This window comes from Salvelinus fontinalis, chromosome 5 (assembly GCF_029448725.1).
Source record: "Salvelinus fontinalis isolate EN_2023a chromosome 5, ASM2944872v1, whole genome shotgun sequence".
NCBI classification, from domain to species: Eukaryota; Metazoa; Chordata; class Actinopteri; order Salmoniformes; family Salmonidae; genus Salvelinus; species Salvelinus fontinalis.
Genome location: NC_074669.1, coordinates 47790272 through 47812108, shown reverse-complemented (window position 1 = coordinate 47812108; position 21837 = coordinate 47790272). Strand labels below are relative to the sequence as shown.

Here is a 21837-nt window from a genome sequence, read left to right as displayed (position 1 = left end):
TGTGACCAACAGATGCATATCTGTATCTATTCCCAGTCATTTTAAATCCATAGAATAGGGCCTAGTGAATTTATTTAAATTAACTGATTTCCTTATGAACTGTAACTCAGTCAAATCTTTGAAATTGTTGCATGTTGGGTTTAGATTTTTGTTCAGTGTAAATCAATAGTTGTTTAGTGGTCCGAAAATGTTGTAAACATTAACTTGCTTTACCATTCTGTAGGTCATGTAACTGTTCGTTACATGCAATATGCTTTATGGACTTGCTCTCCGGTTTTGTGATGAATCAAACGTGTGACTGAATTTATTCTGCCACTTTGTCTTCCTTTTGTCTCGGCCTTTAGGACTGTATATCACAGTCGTAATGCATATGAATTAACTAATTGGTTATAGAGAAAACAACGCAATTATCATAATACATAGGTTGTAATTTGGCTTTTTTCCCTGGCTTCCCCAGTGATTTTACCCACGCACCGCTACTGCGTTCAGGTAACATTTCCCACTGGGAACTAGGAGCTTCCGATAACTCCGGTAGCACGTGCCAAAGCCTACATTCAGACCAAGGTAGGTCTCAGTGGTAATATTGTGGTCAACACAATATAACGTTGTTAGCATATTTAGCCCTGAGTAGCCATTTGGGGAAAATAATCCAACCACACATTGACAACCGCCGGGCTATAAGAAAAGAGTTTTACAACACTTTTCAACCACTTTTTAATTTGATTTAACCTTTATTTCACTTTTTTTAATTTATATAATTTATATTTTGTTCAATAAAATATTTCGAAGCAAAGTTTTAAAAAGAGGGGCAAAGTCCTGTTATTTCGACCGATTTGCCTTATTTGTCAACTCCCGCACAATTTTTGTCCTTTGCATCCGAGTGCTGCTGCAGGTTCTTTGCTTGTCTTGACCAATCAGATTCACGCTCAAGCCGCGCTCTTCACTTTCCTCTGGTATTTATTTAGCAAGCATAATAACACAACACTCCCGACATACACAAGCAAAGACTATTACATAAATGTAGCAGCCAAAACATTAGCGATCGTACATGCTGTATTGCCTGGAAACGAGACAATTTTGCAGTCTGATCAACTGTAGGCTACTAACAACAGTAGCTGCATAATCTAGCCTCCCTCTAGCCAACGTTACTTGTGTAGGCTTATTTATAGCCCATTTGGTTGTGAGAAAATGTGAATGGATCAAATGTGGTTTATATTCAAACTTGGGTTGACTAGGCCATTTAGGATTTTTCAGTACAAAATTATTAACTGGAATTAATCAGTAAACACAATAGCTGAAAGACTGTGAGTACATGTTTTATTCAGCCTACAGTTGCATATGGCAGGACTACACGATGCAAATCTGCATAACGCAAGCTTAGCTCTGTGTGTTTTATTGTCCAATCATGTTGCTTTCTCTGTGTACGTGTATAGGAACCCTCCAGTCCTTTTAAAATATAATTCAGATATTAGCAAGTACAAGGTTGCTGCAGTTGACAGGGTTTTTATCCTCACCAAAGCCAGTTTTCCCAGGAGTTTTTTAAAACCCACGTGACCTGATTAGAAAAACTCTGGTCCCATCACAGCCCATATTAAACCTTTTTTTACAAGAGATGAATCATGTATACAGTATAAGGCATTGACTTTTACGTGGATAGGTTACAAGATCAAGAAAAACTACGGGCCCCAGAATTGTTTTATCGCCACACCACTCTTGGACATGTGTTGCCACCTTTGTGCTCAATAGTTAGTCCTATAGTTTAAAAAAAATCACCATAGTTGGTTTGCACTCTCATGATAGCACTCTCACTGGCGCTATCATGTTTTTCAGCTATTTGTGCCGGACTGCTGATAGGCTACAATTAGCTTACTCCTGCAAGTAATTTGGGTTAATGACGATTCCGTTGCCTTGTAGACCCGCAACAGCCGATGGATGCTCCTTGTCCTTTTCCTATTAGTTCCTATGGACTTTCAGTTTTGGAGAGGAATATTTTGTTGCCTGCAAATTGCTGGTAATTATACTGTTGGAATGAAAGTTGTATTTATTTAACAAGTTATATCCCAAATTAGCTTTAATTGACATGCCCATTTTATAAAATCATTGTCAACATTAAAATAATACCCTCTATTGCTTGTCCAAATGTTTTAGGGTAAAATACATTACCCTTTCTTATGTGAGATGTTAGTTTTCATTGGGCCATAGAAGTCAGTTTTTTTGCGTATTTTGGTATATTTTGATATTTACTTTAATAATAATAATAGGCTACTACTAATAATAATAATACTAATAATTATAAACTCATGCCTAATCGAACTTATGTCTTTGCATCAAATATTTAAATAATATATATATATGACGGTGTTAGGCATTTTCATGCTCAAACTTCTGAAATCTTCGGATTGCTCATTTTGTAAAAAGAGATATTATTGCAGTGCATAGTTGACCACTGAGGCTTTATTTGAAACTCAACTGCATTCAAAATCCAGGCCTCCAAGGCAAAAGTGCAGTCTTCATGTCCACGAAATTGTAGGCAAAACCTCGGATGAAATTCAAGCAAAAGACCTTTAAACGTCCGTTTCAAAAAATAAGTCTCGAATGTGATAGCTGGGGCTTGGAGCTACATTTAAAATGGGATAGGCTACGCGGTTCATGTACAAGAGGAGACGAAACATGAATTTAAATGTTGAGATTGAGTAAAGTCAGTTGAGGAGAGAGGATAGAATTCCATCCCATTGTCCACATTCCGTCACATCATTTGAGTTCTCGGCATACATTCCTGGTGGTGGCTTGGGTACCAGTGTCCGAAATTGTTCATGTATCCACCGGATTGCGCAGGCGTCCCCTTATTTGCCATGGAAACGTCCCAAAGTGGCGGCATCCCCGGGGAACACGGAGACCCAGGGTGCAGGTGTTCTCCCTCCGGTCCGCCCGGGCCATGCTTCATGATCTTCTTGTACTTGGAGCGTTTGTTCTGGAACCATATCTTAACCTGCAACAATAAATACAATTTAGTATATTAAGCCTGCAATTAGGCTATTATTATAATCTTTATCAAAATTAATAAGCTACTATTATAATTAGTCTATTCAGTACTTACTATAATAATAATAATAATAATAGTTTATTATAATATCCATGGCCTCATTGTTGTTAATATAATTTTTATTTGATAATATTGTCATGCACCTTTGCATGTTGCCAGCATGCTGGCTAATAGAGCATTAAATTATTCAAATTATAACTGTAGGCTATATGACTGCATTGTTAGCGAAAAGGGACTAAAAACAGAACATTCACAAGAAAGACTAAATAAAGCTGGTGGGTGAGTTGCAAGGAGAATTAACACTAAACCCCACTACAGACCAGGCAAGCAATACGTTTGGCATTCCTTTACGGTTGTTTTCCCCATTCTACGAACAATGCAGAGAATTTACAGAGATATTTTGATATGGAGAGAGCCTGGTGAGACGTTTATGTAACAGCAAAACCCACAGAGTGGTAAAAGGAGCTCTAGTAAAATCTAATTATGAATTGCAATTGATTGTGGAGATGAGTGGAAAACACGGCTCAGATAGCTCACATTTCGCAAGGGCTCGTAAATGGACCAAAATGAAAGATCTGCCCCAAACACGCCAATGACAGAAATACTGTGGCGATGTCTTGAATTAATTACATTTACAGTGCATTCGGAAAGTATTCAGACCCCTCAAATTTTCCACATTTTGTTACATTACAGCCTAATTCTAAAACGTTTTCCCCTCATCATCCCACACACACACCCCATGATGACAAAGCAAAAACATGTTTTATTAAATTTTTACAAAAATATTACATTTACATAAATATGTAAGTATTCAGACCCTTTGCTATGAGACTTGAATTTGAGCTCAGGTGCATCCTGTTTCCATTGATCATCCTTGAGAAGTTTCTACAACTTGATTGGAGTCCACCTGTGGTAAATTCTATTGATTGGACATGATTTGGAAAGGCACACACCTGTCTATATAAGGTCCCACAGGTAACAATTCATGTCAGAGCAAAAACCAAGTCATGAGGTCGATGGAATTGTCTGTAGAGCTCCGAGACAGGATTGTGTCAAGTCAAACTGCTCCAGCTCCTTCAAGTTGGATGGGTTACGCTGGTTTACTGCAATCTTTAAGTCATACCACAGATTCTCAATTGGATTGAGGTCTGGGCTTTGACTAGGCCATTCCAGGACATTTAAATGTTTCCCCTTAAACCACTCGAGTGTCGCTTTAGCAGTATGCTTCGGGTCATTGTCCTGCTGGAAGGTGAACCTCGGTCCCAGTCTCAAATCTCTGGCAGACTGAAACAGGTTTCCCTCAAGAATTTCCCTATATTTAGCGTCATCCATCATTCCTTCAATTCTGAGTTTCCCAGTCCCTGCCGATGAAAAACATCCCCACAGCATGATGCTGCCACCACCATGTTTCTCAGGTGATGAGAGGTGTTGGGTTTGTGCTAGACATAGCGTTTTCCTTGATGGCCAAAAATCTAAATTTTAGTCTCATCAGACCAGAGTACATTCTTCCATATGCTTGGGGACTCTCCCACATGCCTTTTGGCAAACACCAAACTTGTTTGCTCATTTTTTTCTTTAAGCAATGGCTTTTTTTCTGGCCACTCTTCCATAAAGTCCAGCTCTGTGGAGTGTACTGCTTAAAGTGGTCCTATGGACCGATACTCCAATCTCCGCTGTGGAGCTTTGCAGCTCCTTCAGGGTTATCTTTGGTCTCTTTGTTGCTTCTCTGATTAATGCTCTCTTTGCCTGGTCTGTGAGTTTTGGTGGGCGACCCTCTCTTGGCAGGTTTGTTGTGGTGCCATATTCTTTCCATTTTTTAATAATGGATTTAATGGTGCTCCGTGGAATGTTCAAAGTTTCTGATATGTTTTTATAACTCACCCCTGATCTGTACTTCTCCACAACTTCGTCCCTGACCTGTTTGGAGAGCTCCTTGGTCTTCATGGTGCCGCTTGCTTGGTGGTGCTGCTTGCTTGGTGGTGTTGTAGACTCTGGGGCCTTTCAGAACAGGTGTATATATACTGAGATCATGTGCCACTTAGATTGCACACAGGTGGACTTTATTTAACTAATTATGTGACTTCTGAAGGAAATTGGTTGCACCAGATCTTATTTGGGGGCTTCGTAGCAACGGGGGTGAATACATATGCACGCACCACTTTTCCATTATTATTTTTTTCATTTTACTTCACCAATTTGGAATATTTTGTGTATGTCCATTACATGAAATCCAAATAAACATCCATTTAAATTACAGGTTGTAATGCAACAAAATATGAAAAACACAAAGGGGGATGAATACTTTTGCAAGGCAATGTACTTATGAAAATGTGATAAATCAGTTTTTTATTTGTTATACGTTTGCAAAATTTAAAAAAAAAACATTTTTTCTTTGTCATCATGGGGTATTGTTTAAAAAAAATGTACTCATTTTTCTCCCCAATTTTGGTAGTTACAGTCTTGTCTCATTGCTGCAATTTCCGTACGGACTCGGGAGAGGCGTAGGTCGAGAGCCGCGCATCCTCTAAAACACAACCCAACCAAGCCGCACTGCTTCTTTGACACAATGCCCACTTAACCCAGAAGCCAGTTGCACCAATGTGTCGGAGGAAACACCGTACACCTGGCGACCGTGTCAGCATGCACTGCGCCCGGCCCACCACAGGAGTCGCTAGTGCGCGATGGGACAAGGACATCCCTGCCAGCCAAACCCTCCCCTAACCTGGACGACGCTGGGCTAATTGTGCTGGGCCCATTGGTCTCCCGGTCGCGGCCGGCATGCGACAGAGCCTTGACTCGAACTCAGAATCTCTAGTGGCACAGCTAGCACTGTGATGCAGTGCCTTATTCCACTGCACCACTGCCCCACTCGGGAGGCCCCGTCATGGTGTATTGTGTGTAGATTTATGAGGGGGAAAAACTATTTCATCCATTTTAGAATAAGGTTGTAACTTAACAAAATGTGGAAAAAGTCAAAGGGTCTGAATATTTTCAGAATGCTGCAGGCTTTACTAACTTTCAGACGAGTCACAAGCAAGTCTCAAGTCATAAGGTCCGAGTCTCAAGTTGAGTCCCATGTAGAACGTGGTCAAGACTCGAGTCAAGTCCAAAGAAATACATTACCTGTCAACTCATTCCAGGGTTTTTCATTATTTTTAAAATGTTCTACATTGTACAATAATAGTGAAGACATCAAAACTATGAAATAACACATATGGAATCATGTAGTAATCGAAAAAGTGTTAAACAAATCTAAATATATTTTTGATTTTAGATTCTTCAAAGTAGCCACCCTTGATGACAGCTTTGCACACTCTTGGCATTCTCTCAACCAGCTTCACCTGGAATGCTTTTCCAACAGTCTTGAAGGAGTTTCCACATATGCTGAGCACATGTTGGCTGCTTTTCCTTTACTCTGCGGTCCAACTCATCCCAAACCATCTCAATTGGGTTGAGGTCGGGGGATTGTGGAGGCCAGGTCATCTGATGCAGCACTCCATCACTCTCTTTCTTGGTCAAATAGCCCTGGAGGTGTGTTGGGTCATTGTCCTGTTGAAAAACAAGTGATAGTCCCACTAAGCGCAAACCAGATGGGATGGTGTATTGCTGCAGAATGCTGTGGTAGCCATGCTGGTTAAGTGTGCCTTGAATTCTCAATAAATCACAGACAGTGTCACCAGCAAATCATCCCCACACCATCACACCTCCTCCTCTATGCTTCACGGTGGGAACCACACATGCGGAAATAATCTGTTCACCTACTCTGTGTTTCACAAAGACACAGCGGTTGTAACCAAAAGACCAAAGGACAGATTTGCCACAAGCAAGTCTCTTCTTATTATCGTGTCCTTTAGTATTGGTTTCTTTGCAGGAATTCAACCATGAAGGCCTGATTCACGCAGTCTCCTCTGAACAGTTGATGTTGAGATGTGTCTGTTGCTTTGCTTTATCTTGGCCAGGTCGCAGTTGTAAATGAGAACTTGTTCTCAACTAGCTCACCTGGTGAAAAAAATAAAATTAAAATAAAACTTGAACTCTGTGAAGTATTTATTTGGGATGCAATTTCTGAGGCTGGTAACTCTAATGAACGTATGCTCTGCAGCAGAGGTAACTTTGGGTCTTCCTTTCCTGTGGCGATCATCATGAGAGCCAGTTTCATCATTTGCGACTGCACTTTAAGAAACTTTCAAAGTTCTTGAAATTTCAGAATTGACTGACCTTCATGTCTTAATGTAATGATGGACTGTTGTTTCTCTTTGCTTATTTGAGCTGTTCCTTCCATAATATGGACTTGGTCTTTTACCAAATATGGCTATCTTCTGTATACCACCCCTACCTAGTCACAACACAACTGATTGGCTCAAACATATTAAGAAGGAAAGAAATTCACACATGTTAATTGAAATGCATTCCAGGTGACTACCTCATGAAGCTGGTTGAGAGAATGCCAAGAGTGTGCAAAGCTGTCATCAAGGCAAAGTGTGGCTACTTTGAATAATCTCAAATATAAAATATGTTTCATTTGTTTAACAATATTTTGGTTACTACATGATTCCATATGTGTTATTTCATCGTTTTGATGTCTTCACTATTATTCTATAATGTGGATAATAGTAAAAATAAAGAAAAACACTAGAATGAGTAGGTGTGTCCAAACTTTTGACTTGTACTGTATATATACATGCAACGACTTGCTGAACTACAAATCTTTGTCTATTTATTGAGGCTACCAGACAGCTCTTTTCGTTATTTTGTGTACAACATATTTTTATTAGCCTATATAATTGTAAAATATGGACCTTGTAGCTGTGGTAAGGGCATGAAATCAGCTGATGGCAAGGCAGGTTGACGTGCTCAGAGTATAGATTTATTTGGTTTTGGTGATCCAATGGTGAAAGCACCATATCATTCAAAATATACAAGTAGATCTACCAAATATACACAGGAAATAGCCCAAAATGAATAGCCTCTGTATCAGGCTTAACCTGTCCTATCTGAACGGACACTGGTAGAGGGTACACCCTCCCCTTGAGAAACCAAATCGAATCTGTCTAACACTGGCTTCTCCAGTGATTTTACCAAGGCACCGCTACTGCCTGCTGGCCTGATTTCAATCCTCTCTTCCTACAATTTGATGCTTGCGCTGCACCCGATCCTATAGCTGTATAGCAAATCCCCAATCTGTTCGCCTGTGTTGATTGATAGTTTTCTGGTCCAATCAGAGCGCTGAGTGTGCGTTTCACTAGCCAAAAGGGTGATGCTGTGATGCTACTATGCTGCGATGCTGCGGCTATTGTCTCTGGCTGCATGTAGTGTAATCCACGTAGACTCTGTGCCACAAAATGAGTGACAAACATTACAAAACCTGGACAGATAATTTCAAGTCAAAGTCTCAAGTCAAAGTCGAGTCCCGAGTCTTGAGGCTCCAAGTCCAAGTCAAGTCTCAAGTTAATAATTTTTTTATCAAGTCGAGTCTCAAGCCATCAAATCTGTGACTCAAGTCAGACTCGAGTCCAAGTCATGTGACTCGAGTAGTCCAAGTCATGTGACTGGAGTCCACAAGTCGGCCAACTTTTACGTCGTTTTCTCTGACTTTAGCCTACACATCATCAGTTCTGATCAACATGAAAAAAAAAGATTAGGCCCATAACAGTAACATATTTCACTCCCATAAACACATTAGGACACTTCCATAGGCCTAAACGTAATAATGTGGGCACCCCTATAAGTGTTAAAATTATATATATTTTTTTTTTAAACCCTCTCCAGTGTATTTTAACACTGACTAAATGGGTATATTAATAAAAACTGTGTATCACATTCCATGCCAGCAATATAATTAACAGTTCTTGCAGATGTAACAAAAACCAAGTCTCACATAAACCATTGGAGTAAAACAAGCTTATATTTTGGGTTCTTATGGAGTAGGACTGTTTAACTAATAAGTTCATGAGGTCTTTATGAGTTATATTCTTCAAGAATCAATGGGTACATATCATTCATTTAGTCCAAAAGTGATATAGCGACTGCTGATTACCCCTTTAATGCCGAATTGCATTGAAAATATATTTATGAAGTAATTTGACCCTAATGTCAATCAACAGCATGCTAATGTAAGTAGCTTTTCCTATGATAATTGGAAATATTGGTTTTAGATTTCAACAGCAACACTCAGCTGACAAGGGCTTTCAGCCTGAAATTTGGGGTAATTGTTTGGTAATTAAGAAATTACGCTAGAAAATCCTGTCCCACATATCCAACTAAATATCAACGTGTGTACCGTACAATTTGGGGAAACCACTCTCCTTAGTTAAATGTGTGGTGACTGGCGAGTGGTGGTGAGTATTTCTGGTGCAAAAAAAGACTATGCATAATCTGCCAGGTGGTTGCTGCTCATGGAAGGCTAGAGGACACGAGTGATTCCAATATATCTAGCTCCCTTCTCAATATGACCTTATCAATAATTCCTGCCTCCTCCCAGGTAACATAATATATTTTTAAGTCAGTGTGGCGGATGAATCAGAATTAGTTGGGTAACATAGATAAATAAGATGTTTTATTTACATAATATGCTTATGTGAGATACTTGTCATTAGAATGTATCCTTTTGGACTGTAGTGTTGGCAGTTGCACTTTTTTCTAAGCTGGGGCTCAGTCACTTGGGGCCCAGAGAGGGGAGAGGTCAGGCTTGTCTTTCACATGTCCCTGGTGCTATGCAGAATATCAGAAAGGGACGAGGACAGAATGGAACATTGTCTTCATATGTGAATGTGTCTTTACCTATTCTTAAACCATGTGAAGGGATGGCGTGATTAATGGGGAACCAATTACTTGTCTCCACAATGTCTGTACACTTATCCTGGGATAGTGTATGACCTATAGGCTCAATCCCCTCAGTGAGCTTGTCCAGGAGTGGGGTCAAGAGGGGGTTTATTTGAGATGGGAGGTATCTAGAGTTGACAATTGAGTAATGCCTTGGATAAGGTAATGTTTTTGTGCTATATCGTACCAGGGTGAGACGGGTTCCAGTTTGGAGTAGGAGGGGGCCAGACACTGGTCTTTACAATGAGAACTGTTGACACAGCAGTAACTGTCTGCTATGTTTTATAGATATCTTTCATACAAATCTTAACCTTTGTGAACTGTTCCTAAGATCTGTGGTTCGTCATGTAAGTTGAGAGGGGTGTATCTTAGCTATAAAATATATTTTTATTCTTCTGTAGGGACTCTCAGAATTCATTATAGACACTGAATTGATCTGAGAGTCAAAGGGCTATTGTAAAGCTCATATTATTAAAGATTAAGTTTTAAGTATAACTCTGACTCCTCATTTGGTAATAAAGGAAAATGCCATCACATCAGTTAAGAACAAATTCTTATTTACAATGACAACCTACCAGGGAACAGTGAGTTAACTGCCTTGTTCAGGGGCAGAATAGCAGATTTTTACCTTGTCGGCTCGGGGATTCAATCTTTTTGGTTACTAACCACTAGGCTACCTGCCGCCCCATATCAGAGAGGTTCCGAGAAGTGCTTCTTCATATTTAGCATATACGTACACTGAGTATACCAAACATTAGGAACACCTTGCTAATATTGCGTTGCCCTCCTTTCGCCCTCAGAACGGCCTCAATTCGTCGGGGAATGGACTCTACAAGGTTTCGGAAGCTTTCGACAGGGATGCTGGCAGGGATGTTTTGTATACTCAGTGTATATAGGATCATTTTGCAAGGGTGCCAGGTCTTTTTTTAGGAGAGAGAAAGAGGGTGTTGAATAGATATGAAGAAGGAATGAAAGAGCAAATGTTTGGGAAAAAAAATATTAGAAAAAAGGAGAAAGTTGGTAAGTGCAGTTTTACAGATGAGTGTAGGGAGGGGCAGTGGGGGTAGAGGGGTACAACTTTGTGAGAGAAAAGGAGGCCATTGATTCTCTGTTTGGGCGGCCTTGCGCCATGGCCGTGTGCATGTCCTTTATATACTAGACATATCATGTCTCTGAAGTCCCAATTAATGTAACTTTCAGATGCATGTATACATCTCCAACTAGATTTGAAAAAGTATTGTAAAAAAGTGCTCATCTTGCAAAAAGTCACCTCTTGACGCTTTCTCAGATATCTGTCGTGTGGCACTTACATGGAATTACTAAGGCTCTCCTCTCTTAGCATCACATCACGGATCAGGTCAGAATGGTCTCTTACCACAGAGGAGAAATTACTGCATTTCATATCCGTCAATACGCCAAAAACAATCTTTACTCCAATTGATGTATAGCAGCATTGAGAGTACATATTCCCTTTGGATTAGCCATTACGTATTTTTGAAATCCCCAGGCAAACGTAGTAAGGGAGATCTCTAGATTTCAAGAAATATAGAATGATTACCTGGTTGAAAGTAGTAAACTCTCCCAAATTAAAAAGAATGTAGTCCTACCAAAGTCTGTACTTTCTCTGCTGTAATTTTTCTCTCATTTTGGGAACCCAAAAACTTCCTGGGACTCACAATATTCATACAAAATGTGAGGCGATAACTTGCTAAGCTCTCTTCCTCTATTCCTACTGACAGACAAAATGGCCGCGGTCGTTCCACCCTCTCCCTTCCTTTTCCCTTGCAAGACAGACAGCGCTTAGTGAGAAGTAAGGAGTTAGTTACAAAATGAACCCATTGGCTGAGAGATTGAGGGCTTAAAACTGAACCAAGAGCTATATAGGCTAAAGGAGGACTGAGACTGGAGTGTTACCTCTAAAATCCTCAAGGAATGAGCTCAGGGCCCATATTCATAAAGCGTCTCAGATTATAGGAGTGCTGATTTATAATCAGGTTCCCCTGTCCATAATCATATTTATTATGATCTAAAAGGCTAAATGTATCCTAGATTAGCACTCCTACTCTGAGACTCGGGACAGTTTCCCAGACACAGATTAAGCCTAGACCTGGACTGAAAAGCATGCTCAATGGAGAATCACCATTGAAACAGTTTTTTTAGTCCAGGACAATGCTTAATATGTGTCCAGGAAACCGGCCCATAGTGAATACAGGCCCAGATGAGTAAGTAAGTAATAATAGGAGATAGATAACACAGTAGTAAGACAAGTAGCGGTAATACAGGACAGTGATACACCCTGCACTTCTACTGCCTCGCTGCCAATGGGGAACTGACATTCCAGCCATGTTGCATTCAAATATTCATGAAAGTGTGTGCCTCACACTCATGAGGGGAATCAATATCAGTTATAGGCAGAGAGAGTAGGCTAACACCTCCATGAACATGGCAGGACATCAAACTAATGGAGGTTGATACCTAGGAACATAATGTTCCAGTGTTTTCTCCTATATGCTAAATAATACAGCATCGGAAAACTTTAACTACTTAGAGTGGAAATTCTCAAAGCCTTAAATTACATAACGCCATAACATTAGGCTCCATTCTCATTTTTAATGAGACATTTGGCCTTAACAGTATCTAATCAGGCACTTATGCATATAGTGTTGTAGCCTAGATGCAAAGAGAAGGCGTGCCATTGAGAATGGGCATGCACATCATTTTGACTAAACCTCTCACCACCTTGAGAGGAGATGCTTACAAAGGAGGAACATTTTGCCCGACTCGAGTAAACAACAGGCCATAGGAATTGTTCACTTTGTGAACCATTTGTGTAATGCTTGCCCATTTATTCCATTCAAACTATTGAGACCTATACAGACCACGTTTAAAAAGAGACTGTCACGGCCGTCGAAAGAACTGGACCAAGGTGCAGCGTGTTGAGCATACATATTCCTTTTATTAAGAATGACGGCAACAAAAACAATAAACAATACAAAAACGACCGTGAAGCTTAAGGGCTATAGTGCCACAAACAAAGACAACTACCCACAACGAAAGGAGGGAAAAAGGGATACCTAAGTATGGTTCCCAATCAGAGACAACGATAAACAGCTGTCCCTGATTGAGAACCATACCCGGCCAAAACATAGAAACACAAAATCATAGAAAACAAAACATAGAATGCCCACCTCAAATCACACCCTGACCAAACCAAATAGAGACATAAAAAGGCTCTCTAAGGTCAGGGCGTGACAGAGACTGACACCAAAATTGTTGTGCATTGAAGAGCCTCTTGTAATAAACAGCTTATTGAACAGTTAAATCAGTCAAAATAACTGAAATAGACTAATTAAATTGGCCCAAAATACAGAAATATGTACCTGCGTTTGAGTTAGTCCCAATTTTGCCGCCAAATCGGCTCGCTCAGGTAGCGCAAGGTATTGGGTTTGCTGGAATCTCTGGTTGAGCGCCTGCAGTTGTAAGCTTGAGTAGATGGTCCGAGGTTTTCGGATCTTCTTCCCTTTTCCGTTCAGTCTAATTTCTCCGTTCTCGATCACCGTGGTTGGCTTCTCAAGCTCTTCAAAAGGATGAAAAATAAAACGTTTTATTTTATTCACCAGGAAGTCCCATTGAGGTCCGAAATTTGGGAATAATAATAACAATATTAACAACAACAATAACAGCAATAATAATAATAATAATAATGATCATCATAATAATCATACATTTAATGAATAATACATGTTTAAGTTATGCCATTTAATTTTCCCTCAATGGGCAAGAGCTCAACTTTTCTTTTCTACCTCATGTTGCACAAGAGGTCATTGAGCATGAGGAATATAATGACTGCATATTGCTCCCCATTATTCCCATTGTTATGAAGAGTGCACATACCAACTAGTGCTTAGGGAAACAGCTGCATTAGGCCCCCACAAGGCATTCATAGTAACATGACACTGTATGAATCCATCCTTATAATACAACCAGTGAAATAGCGTGAGGAGATTCATCTTTCATCTACTTCATCTACAGATCCCTGCACCTGTACATAACTCATCTGTAAATAGCCCATCCAATCTACCTCATCCCCATACTGTATTTTTTTTTTTTTTTTTACCTTGCTCCTTTGCACCCCAGTATCTCAAATTGCACATGCATCTTCTGCACATCCTACCATTCCGGTGTTTAATTGCTATATTGTAATTCATTTGCCACCATAGCCTATTTATTGCCTTACCTCTCTTATCCTACCTAATTTGCACATACTGTATATAGATTTTTCTACTGTATTATTGATTGTATGTTTGTTTATTCCATGTGTAACTCTGTGTTATTGTATGTGTCAAACTGCTTTGCTTTATCTTGGCCACGTTGCAGTTGCAAATGAGAACTGCAAATGAGAACCAGGTAGGCTAGTTCTCAACTAGCCTACCTGGTTAAATAAAGGTGAAATAAATAAAAGAAATACTTCACTTTTTGTTATACAGGGGCAGAAGATGTAAATTTGATTTGCTAAGTTGAACAATAATTGCAGAGAATTTAGGTAGGAGGTAGGTAGCCCAATGGCTAAGGGAGATGAACCTGTGGCCGAAAGATGGCCGGTTTGAATCCCGGGCCAGGCGCTGGAAAAAAATGTATCTGGCAAGTGGAGTGCTGCTGGGTTCACATCCTTAAGACGTTCCCCTTTTGTTGGGTGGCTTGGGCCCTTGAAAAAAGGGTTAACCCCACAACATACAGGGGTGACCCGGTGCTTGTCTCAACTGTGTGTGATTTGTGCTGTATGGGGCAGTTGAGAATGAGCAGAAGACACATGTCTGTTGTTTGCTATAACTAATGGAAAATAAAGTTGTATTGTATTAAATTTTTTAGTTAAATAAGTTGCATTGGAACTGTTGAATCTTGATTTCCCCTTTTCTATTCTAAGCCTGCCATTCAAATAGCAAATAATATACATAAACTCATAGGCCTTACATCACATGCTAGTGCACAGCCTATTCTCCCATGTTGAATCAACACTGATAGTGTTCAATTTAACACTGGTCCAGTGTCTATACAGGCCCACACTTTTCAGTGTTAAATTAGCAACCGTATTAGTGACAGAGACATGGTTGTTGTTGCAGTCTATTTGTTTTTGTTCTGTGGCCTTCACCAATGAAGATCTTAAGTGAATTAACTATCATTAAAATGTCATTCTTCAACAAAATGCAAGTATTTAATGCCTTATTTTGAGGGATTAGTTTTACCGTATTACCGTGGCCTGAAACTCATAGTTTGCAGGCCTGCGAGTCGCATTATTATGGCTTGCAAAGTGATGTGTATTCCTATTGGAATCCAACCAGAGTGGGGATAGCCAACATTTGGAATTTTTATTCACCCGCAACCTGCATTCAGAATGATACTGCTGGGTCAGGTAGAAGAAGATATGAGGCTAACCAAACCATATAAACTGGAACAATAATTTCAGTAACCGGTGCAATAAGTCCAAGTAACAGATTGGATTAGTTTAGATGCATTTTATTTATATTTGAGTAGCATAAGATTAATTCATCAAACAAAAAGAAAGATATTGAAACAAAGTATTCAAAAATATCTACCTGCAATACAGCATGCTGGGAAATATGATACTGATGGGTGTGGTTTTGGTTTAACACTGGTTATTAACTCCAAAACTTTTACACCAATGAGTGTTGATTTAACACCTGAATCAACACTAGAAATGTTACACTGAAAAGCCAACAATATAGGTAAAACTGGCCAATTTGCTTTGTGACTATGCAGAAACTGTTCTTTTGTTTTGGTCCACCAGCTTCAAACAGCTGTAAAAACTAAATTTTTTGTTATTAAAAAAAAATATTTCACAGATTTAGATGGTACACTGATTCCCTACACTATTCAGTGAAATTGAGCGAACAGTGTGGAATTTTAGCAAACAGGAAATAACAAAGCGATTTCCATTAGATAACACAGCCGCAAAGTCAGAACAGCTTTTCTAGTTTGACAACAGATGCCACTAGCGCGAGAAATCAATAGGTGAATATCACAGCCAATCACAACACTGGGGAGTAAGTAATACTGTGAAACACTAATATTCCACTATTAGCGACAGATATGTTATGGACATTTTCTGAAATTACAATTCAAAAATAAAAATAAAAATCCCGTGAAGCACCTTTAAAATCACTAAAACTAATATTGGCCTGCTATTAGCATTGTAACAGTCCTGACCTGTTTTATGTTGTTTTTTATGTGTTTTGGTCAGGGCATGTGTTTTGGGTGGGCAGTCTATGTTATCTGTTTCTATGTTGGTTTTGTTTGCCTGGTATGGCTCTTGATTAGAGGCAGGTGGTTTGCGTTTGCCTCTAATTAAGAGTCATATTTAGGTAGGGCATTCTCACTGTTTGTGTGTGGGTGATTGTCTCCTGTGATGTCTTCGTTGTGTTCGATGTTATTCACTCTCGGGGCTGTTTGGCTGTTCGTACGTTTCGATGTAACGTTCCTGTTCGTGAGTTTACGTTTGTCGATGTAAGTTTATGTTCAGGTTCCGTTCGTTACGTTTTGTTATTTTGTAAGTTTTGAAAGTGTTTTGTTTTGTTTAGTGGCCGTCGTATTTGTAATAAAGATGGCTTATTTCCCTGACTCCGCATTTTGGTCTGAAGATCCTTCTCTCCTCACCTCATCTGAGGATGAGGAAAGCGACAGCCTTAACAGAATCACCCACCTACAAACAGAGACCAAGCGGTATGGGAATGCTCGACGGAGCAACAAGAACTTCTGGACTTGGGAGGAGATCTTGGACGGTAGAGGACCTTGGGCTCAACCAGGGGAATATCGCCGTCCAAAGGAGGAATTGGAAGCAGCGAAGGCTGAGCGGCGCTGGTATGAGGAGGCAGCGAGACGACGCGGTTGGGAGCCCGTGAGTAAGACCAAAAAATTTCTTGGGGGGGGGGCACACGAGGAGTGTGGCAAAGCCGGGTAAGATACCCGAGCAAACTCCCCGTGCTTACCGTGGAGGTAGAAGGCGTCGTACTGGTAAGAGACCGTGTTATGCGGTAGAGCGCACGGTGTCCCCAGTACGCGTGCTTAGCCCAGTGCGGGCTATTCCACCTTGCCGCACTGGGAGGGCTAGGTTGGGCATCGAGCCGAGTGCCATGAAGCCGGCCCAACGTATCTGGTCTCCAGTACGTCTCCTCGGGCCGGTGTACATGGCACCAGCCTTACAGGTGGTATCCCCGGTTCGCCTGCATAGCCCAGTGCGGGCTACTCCACCTCGCCGCACTGGCAGGGCTACGGGGTCCATTCAACCTGGTAGGGTTGGGGAGGCTCGGTGCTCAAGAGCACGTGTCCTCCTTCACGGTCCGGTAGACCCGGTGCCACCTCCATGTACCAGTCCTCCGGTGGCAGCCCCCCGTACCAGGCTGTCTCTCCGGGTTCTCTCTCCTGCTGTTTCCTCCTCTCCAGCGCAGCCGGTGCCTAGACCACGCACCAGGCTGTCTCTCCTTCTCCTCCCTACAGAGCTATCTGTCTCCCCAGCGCCATCTGAGCCATCCGTCTCCCCAGCGCCATCTGAGCCATCCGTCTCCCCAGCGCCATCTGAGCCATCCGTCTCCCCAGCGCCATCTGAGCCATCCGTCTCTCCAGCGCCATCTGAGCCATCCGTCTCCCCAGCGCCGTCTGAGCCATCCGTCTGCCATGAGCCTGCAAAGCCGCCCGTCTGCCATGAGCCTGCAAAGCCGCCCGTCTGCCATGAGCCTACAGAGCCATCCGCCAGACAGGAGCCGCTAGAGCCGTCAGCCAGACAGGAGCCGCTAGAGCCGTCAGCCAGACAGGATCTGCCAGAGCCGCCAACCAGACAGGATCTGCCAGAGCCGCCAACTAGACAGGATCTGCCAGAGCCGCCAACCAGACAGGATCTGCCAGAGCCGCCAACCAGACAGGATCTGCCAGAGCCGCCAACCAGACAGGATCTGCCAGAGCCGCCAGCGAGCCATGAGCAGCCAGAGCCGTCAGAGAGCCATGAGCGGCCAGAGCCGTCAGAGAGCCATGAGCGGCCAGAGCCGTCAGAGAGCCATGAGCGGCAAGAGCCGTCAGAGAGCCATGAGCAGCAAGAGCCGTCAGAGAGCCATGAGCAGCCAGAGCCGTCAGAGAGCCATGAGCAGCCAGAGCCGTCAGCCTGCCATGAGCGTCGAGAGCCGTCGGCCTGCCATGAGCGTCGAGAGCCGTCAGCCTGCCATGAGCGTCGAGAGCCGTCAGCCTGCCATGAGCGTAGAGAGCCGTCAGTCTGCCATGAGTGTCGAGAGCCGTCAGCCTGCATGGACCTGCCAGAGCCGTCCAGCCAGGACCTGCCAGAGCCGTCCAAACAGGACCTGCCAGAGTCCTTCAGCCGGGATCTGCCCCTTGTCCCGGTGCTGCCCCTTGTCCCGGTGTTGCCCCTTGTCCCGGTGCTGCCCCTTGTCCCGGTGCTGCCCCTTGTCCCGGTGCTGCCCCTTGTCCCGGTGCTGCCCCTTGTCCCGGTGCTGCCCCTTGTCCCGGTGCTGCCCCTTGTCCCGGTGCTGCCCCTTGTCCCGGTGCTGTCCCTTATTCCGGTGCTGGTCCTTATCCTGGTGCTGCCCCTTGTTCCGGTGCTGCCCCTTGTCCCGGTGCTACCCCTTGTCCCGGTGCTGCCCATTGTCCCGGTGCTGCCCCTTGTTCCGGTGCTGGCCGTTTATTTAGGGGAGGGTAGTGTTAGGGTGGTCATTAGAAGGGGTAGACAGAAGAGGGGAGTGACTATGTTGGTATGGGGACAGCGTCCTGAGCCGGAACCACCACCGTGGTCAACTGCCCACCCGGACCCTCCCCTGGACTTTGTGCTGGTGCGCCCGGCGTGCGCACCTTGAGGGGGGGGTACTGTAACAGTCCTGACCTGTTTTATGTTGTTTTTTATGTGTTTTGGTCAGGGCATGTGTTTTGGGTGGGCAGTCTATGTTATCTGTTTCTATGTTGGTTTTGTTTGCCTGGTATGGCTCTTGATTAGAGGCAGGTGGTTTGCGTTTGCCTCTAATTAAGAGTCATATTTAGGTAGGGCATTCTCACTGTTTGTGTGTGGGTGATTGTCTCCTGTGATGTCTTCGTTGTGTTCGATGTTATTCACTCTCGGGGCTGTTTGGCTGTTCGTACGTTTCGATGTAACGTTCCTGTTCGTGAGTTTACGTTTGTCGATGTAAGTTTATGTTCAGGTTCCGTTCGTTACGTTTTGTTATTTTGTAAGTTTTGAAAGTGTTTTGTTTTGTTTAGTGGCCGTCGTATTTGTAATAAAGATGGCTTATTTCCCTGACTCCGCATTTTGGTCTGAAGATCCTTCTCTCCTCACCTCATCTGAGGATGAGGAAAGCGACAGCCTTAACAAGCATTCCAAAAATAATTGCAACATACAAATGGTAATCAATGTTGATATACCATTTGTTGCTATAGTTTCCTTTATTATTATTAGGCCATTATCTTGTTATTGGTAGGAATTAAACTAATCATTACATGGTTATATTATCATGATAAAAATAATTATAATACATTGTTCAGAACAATGACCAGCTTTTAATCAGAACTAAGAATAACATAATGAATCTGTTAATGTTCAAGAGGACTGCAATGTTTATAATATCTGGGGCCTTAAATAATTATTGACTTTCCAACATGGCCAACACACGAAATGCCTGTAAGATTGCATTGGGGCGGCAGGTAGCCTAGTGGTTAGATCGTTTGGCCAATAACCGAAAGGTTGCTGAATCGCATCCCCGAGCTGACAAGGTCAAAATCTGCCGTTCTGCCCCTGAACAAGGCAGTTAAGCCACTGTTCCCCGGTAGGCCTTCATTCTAAATAAGCATTTGTTCTTAACTGACTTGCCTAAATAAAGGTAAAAAAAAAAAAATTGACACACAAACCATTTCCTAATACGTGAGTGAAAATTGTTTACTTTTCAGTGTCTGGAGAGAGTTGATAAACATGGCAATAGCCAACAGTGCAGTGGAGTCGATACCGATTACCGCACGGGTTTTTAATGTTGTGTAAATATAAATACGCTGCTATAAACCCCTAAGCGAGCTCACTCATCATATTTTTGTTGTTGTTGAGAGGTTGATTCCTATTCGAATGTCTTCGAGCTGTTAGTCCCAAACAGCTTCACACTTCAAATAGGACTAGCCATTCTAAACAACTTGGGTTATTGACATTAGACTACGTGGAATTAATGCTGTATGCATTTTGTTTAACGTTTTGATAAAAAAAATACGAGGTAAAATGATGTACCTCTTTCAGTCCTATGCAGCTATCTGTATCTTAACATATCAATTAAGTAATGTAGGATCACAGAAGCAATAACGTCATCAAAGATAAATGGTTTTCAGATTACATGTTTTGTCTGGGCGCTGTGCTTTGTGGGAGACCACAGGACAAAATGTTTAGTGGCTCGGTTTTCCCCCCCATGTCGGCTGCATGTGACCTGTATCATCATACAGAGTAGGCTAGGCTAATTATTGTGCCATTCAACTGACCTGTCTCGCTGGCCAATAATATAAATACAAACTGACCAGCCTACCCTTAGGTCTAATCACCTGTCCTAATATCAGATTAGACTAATAATTAAAAGGGTGAAATAGGCTACATATAGCCCTAGGTAATGTGAAATCTTATGAAAATGGATTCTCATTTCAATTTGAGACGAGAACAGTCCCTTGCTTTATCCATGCATGTATCTTGAAGTTCAGTAGCCTGTAAACCATTGACACTTAAAAATAAAATATTTTCAAAAGTGCTCAGGTGTTATAGACTACATATGTGACATGGGAACAAGTGCGTTTTGCATTACAAATGACTATCCTATTAATTGATAACACCTTTAGGTCAGAGCACTGTTTCCGTAATGCTGCTTGCTATATGTTATGAACTCCCTATATTTCATTAGTGGTTTATTTGTAGACTTCTGATAGGGTTTAGGTAGGCTATATAAGTGCCCAATTCTAATTTTAGAAGTCCATCGCGTCCGTATAGCCTTCGCCACTGTAACTGCATCTTGAAAATGGCAACACACATTGAATAAACTCCGCAATGTCAACACCGATGTTTTTAAAACGTACCTGTTTCCTCTATTCTCGTGCGTCCCAGACCGTTGTTGTGGCTACTGTGCTGGTATGTCAGGTAGGCACTTGGGTGGTGTGCGCTTACATTGCTGTGGTAAGGGTAGGCTAGCGTGCGGCCATAGGATGACGCGCTGGAAGAAAAGGAGCTGTCGTGCTGCAAGGGTCCTACCGGATGCAAGCCGTGTACTGGATAGATGTTGTGGGATAAGCCGGGGGAATGCTGCTGGTGTCCGGGATAGCCGTGTCCGAACTCCAGAAAGGCCGATTTTGAGGGATCAGAAGCAACCAGACTGTCCGACAATGAACTCATAGTCATCATTAAGCGGGGGTCCATAAACTCGAGGCGCAGTTAAGGGCACCATAGAGTGCTACAGATGGGACCAATGCATATCCACTGACTGGGGAAGTTAGGCTACCTAACAAAAACACCAAGAGCACGAAGCTAAGGTGACGAGGTTATTTCCTAAATCCTTCCGTTTGTCGACAAATTCTAAATGACGCAGTCCCTTTATTTTATCGTCTCTAAAAAAGAGAAGAGAAAAACCTTCACTGTTTCTCTGAACACTTTGTGCATATGGTTTAAAGTTGTTGCTACCTCGCTTGGCATACACGAGCGCGCCTGCTCATTGGTTGCGGTGGCTAATCGTGTCGTCCTGCCCCGAGGCCAAACCATATTTAACTTGATTAATACAAACTACATGAAGTCGGTCTTCCAGTTTGGGCAGCAATGACATTTCAATGCAGCAGAATTTGGAAACAATGTATGCTAAATGAGAAGATAGGCCTACTGTAACATATATTAACTAGGCTAATCTAATGTCAAGTATGTATAGATTTTGTTATGTAGCCTTTTAGCGTTTGCA

The 21837-nt window shown here is 42.1% G+C and overlaps 1 protein-coding gene across 1 annotated transcript; it reads right to left on the bottom strand.

The window, feature by feature from the left end:
* Window positions 1–958: 958 nt before the first annotated feature.
* On the bottom strand, window positions 959–21531 carry LOC129855730 (homeobox protein Dlx4a-like). Its single transcript, XM_055923704.1, has 3 exons — window positions 20972–21531; window positions 13246–13442; window positions 959–2989 (listed from the first exon to the last, which is right to left on the bottom strand). Exons 1-3 carry the CDS (start codon window positions 21306–21308, stop codon window positions 2747–2749), a joined length of 777 nt encoding a protein of 258 aa, XP_055779679.1. The 5' UTR covers window positions 21309–21531; the 3' UTR covers window positions 959–2746.
* Between the last annotated feature and the right edge of the window lie 306 nt (window positions 21532–21837).

Excerpts from the sequence above, each read along its gene's own strand:
- LOC129855730 (XM_055923704.1), bottom strand. The coding sequence starts at position 21,308 with ATGGACCCCCGCTTAATGATGACTATGAGTTCATTGTCGGACAGTCTG. Across the intron at positions 13,443-20,971 it reads CACGAGAATAGAGGAAACAG|AGCTTGAGAAGCCAACCACG; the intron begins GTACGTTTTAAA and ends ATCCTTTTGAAG. Across the intron at positions 2,990-13,245 it reads TGGGACTAACTCAAACGCAG|GTTAAGATATGGTTCCAGAA; the intron begins GTACATATTTCT and ends TTATTGTTGCAG.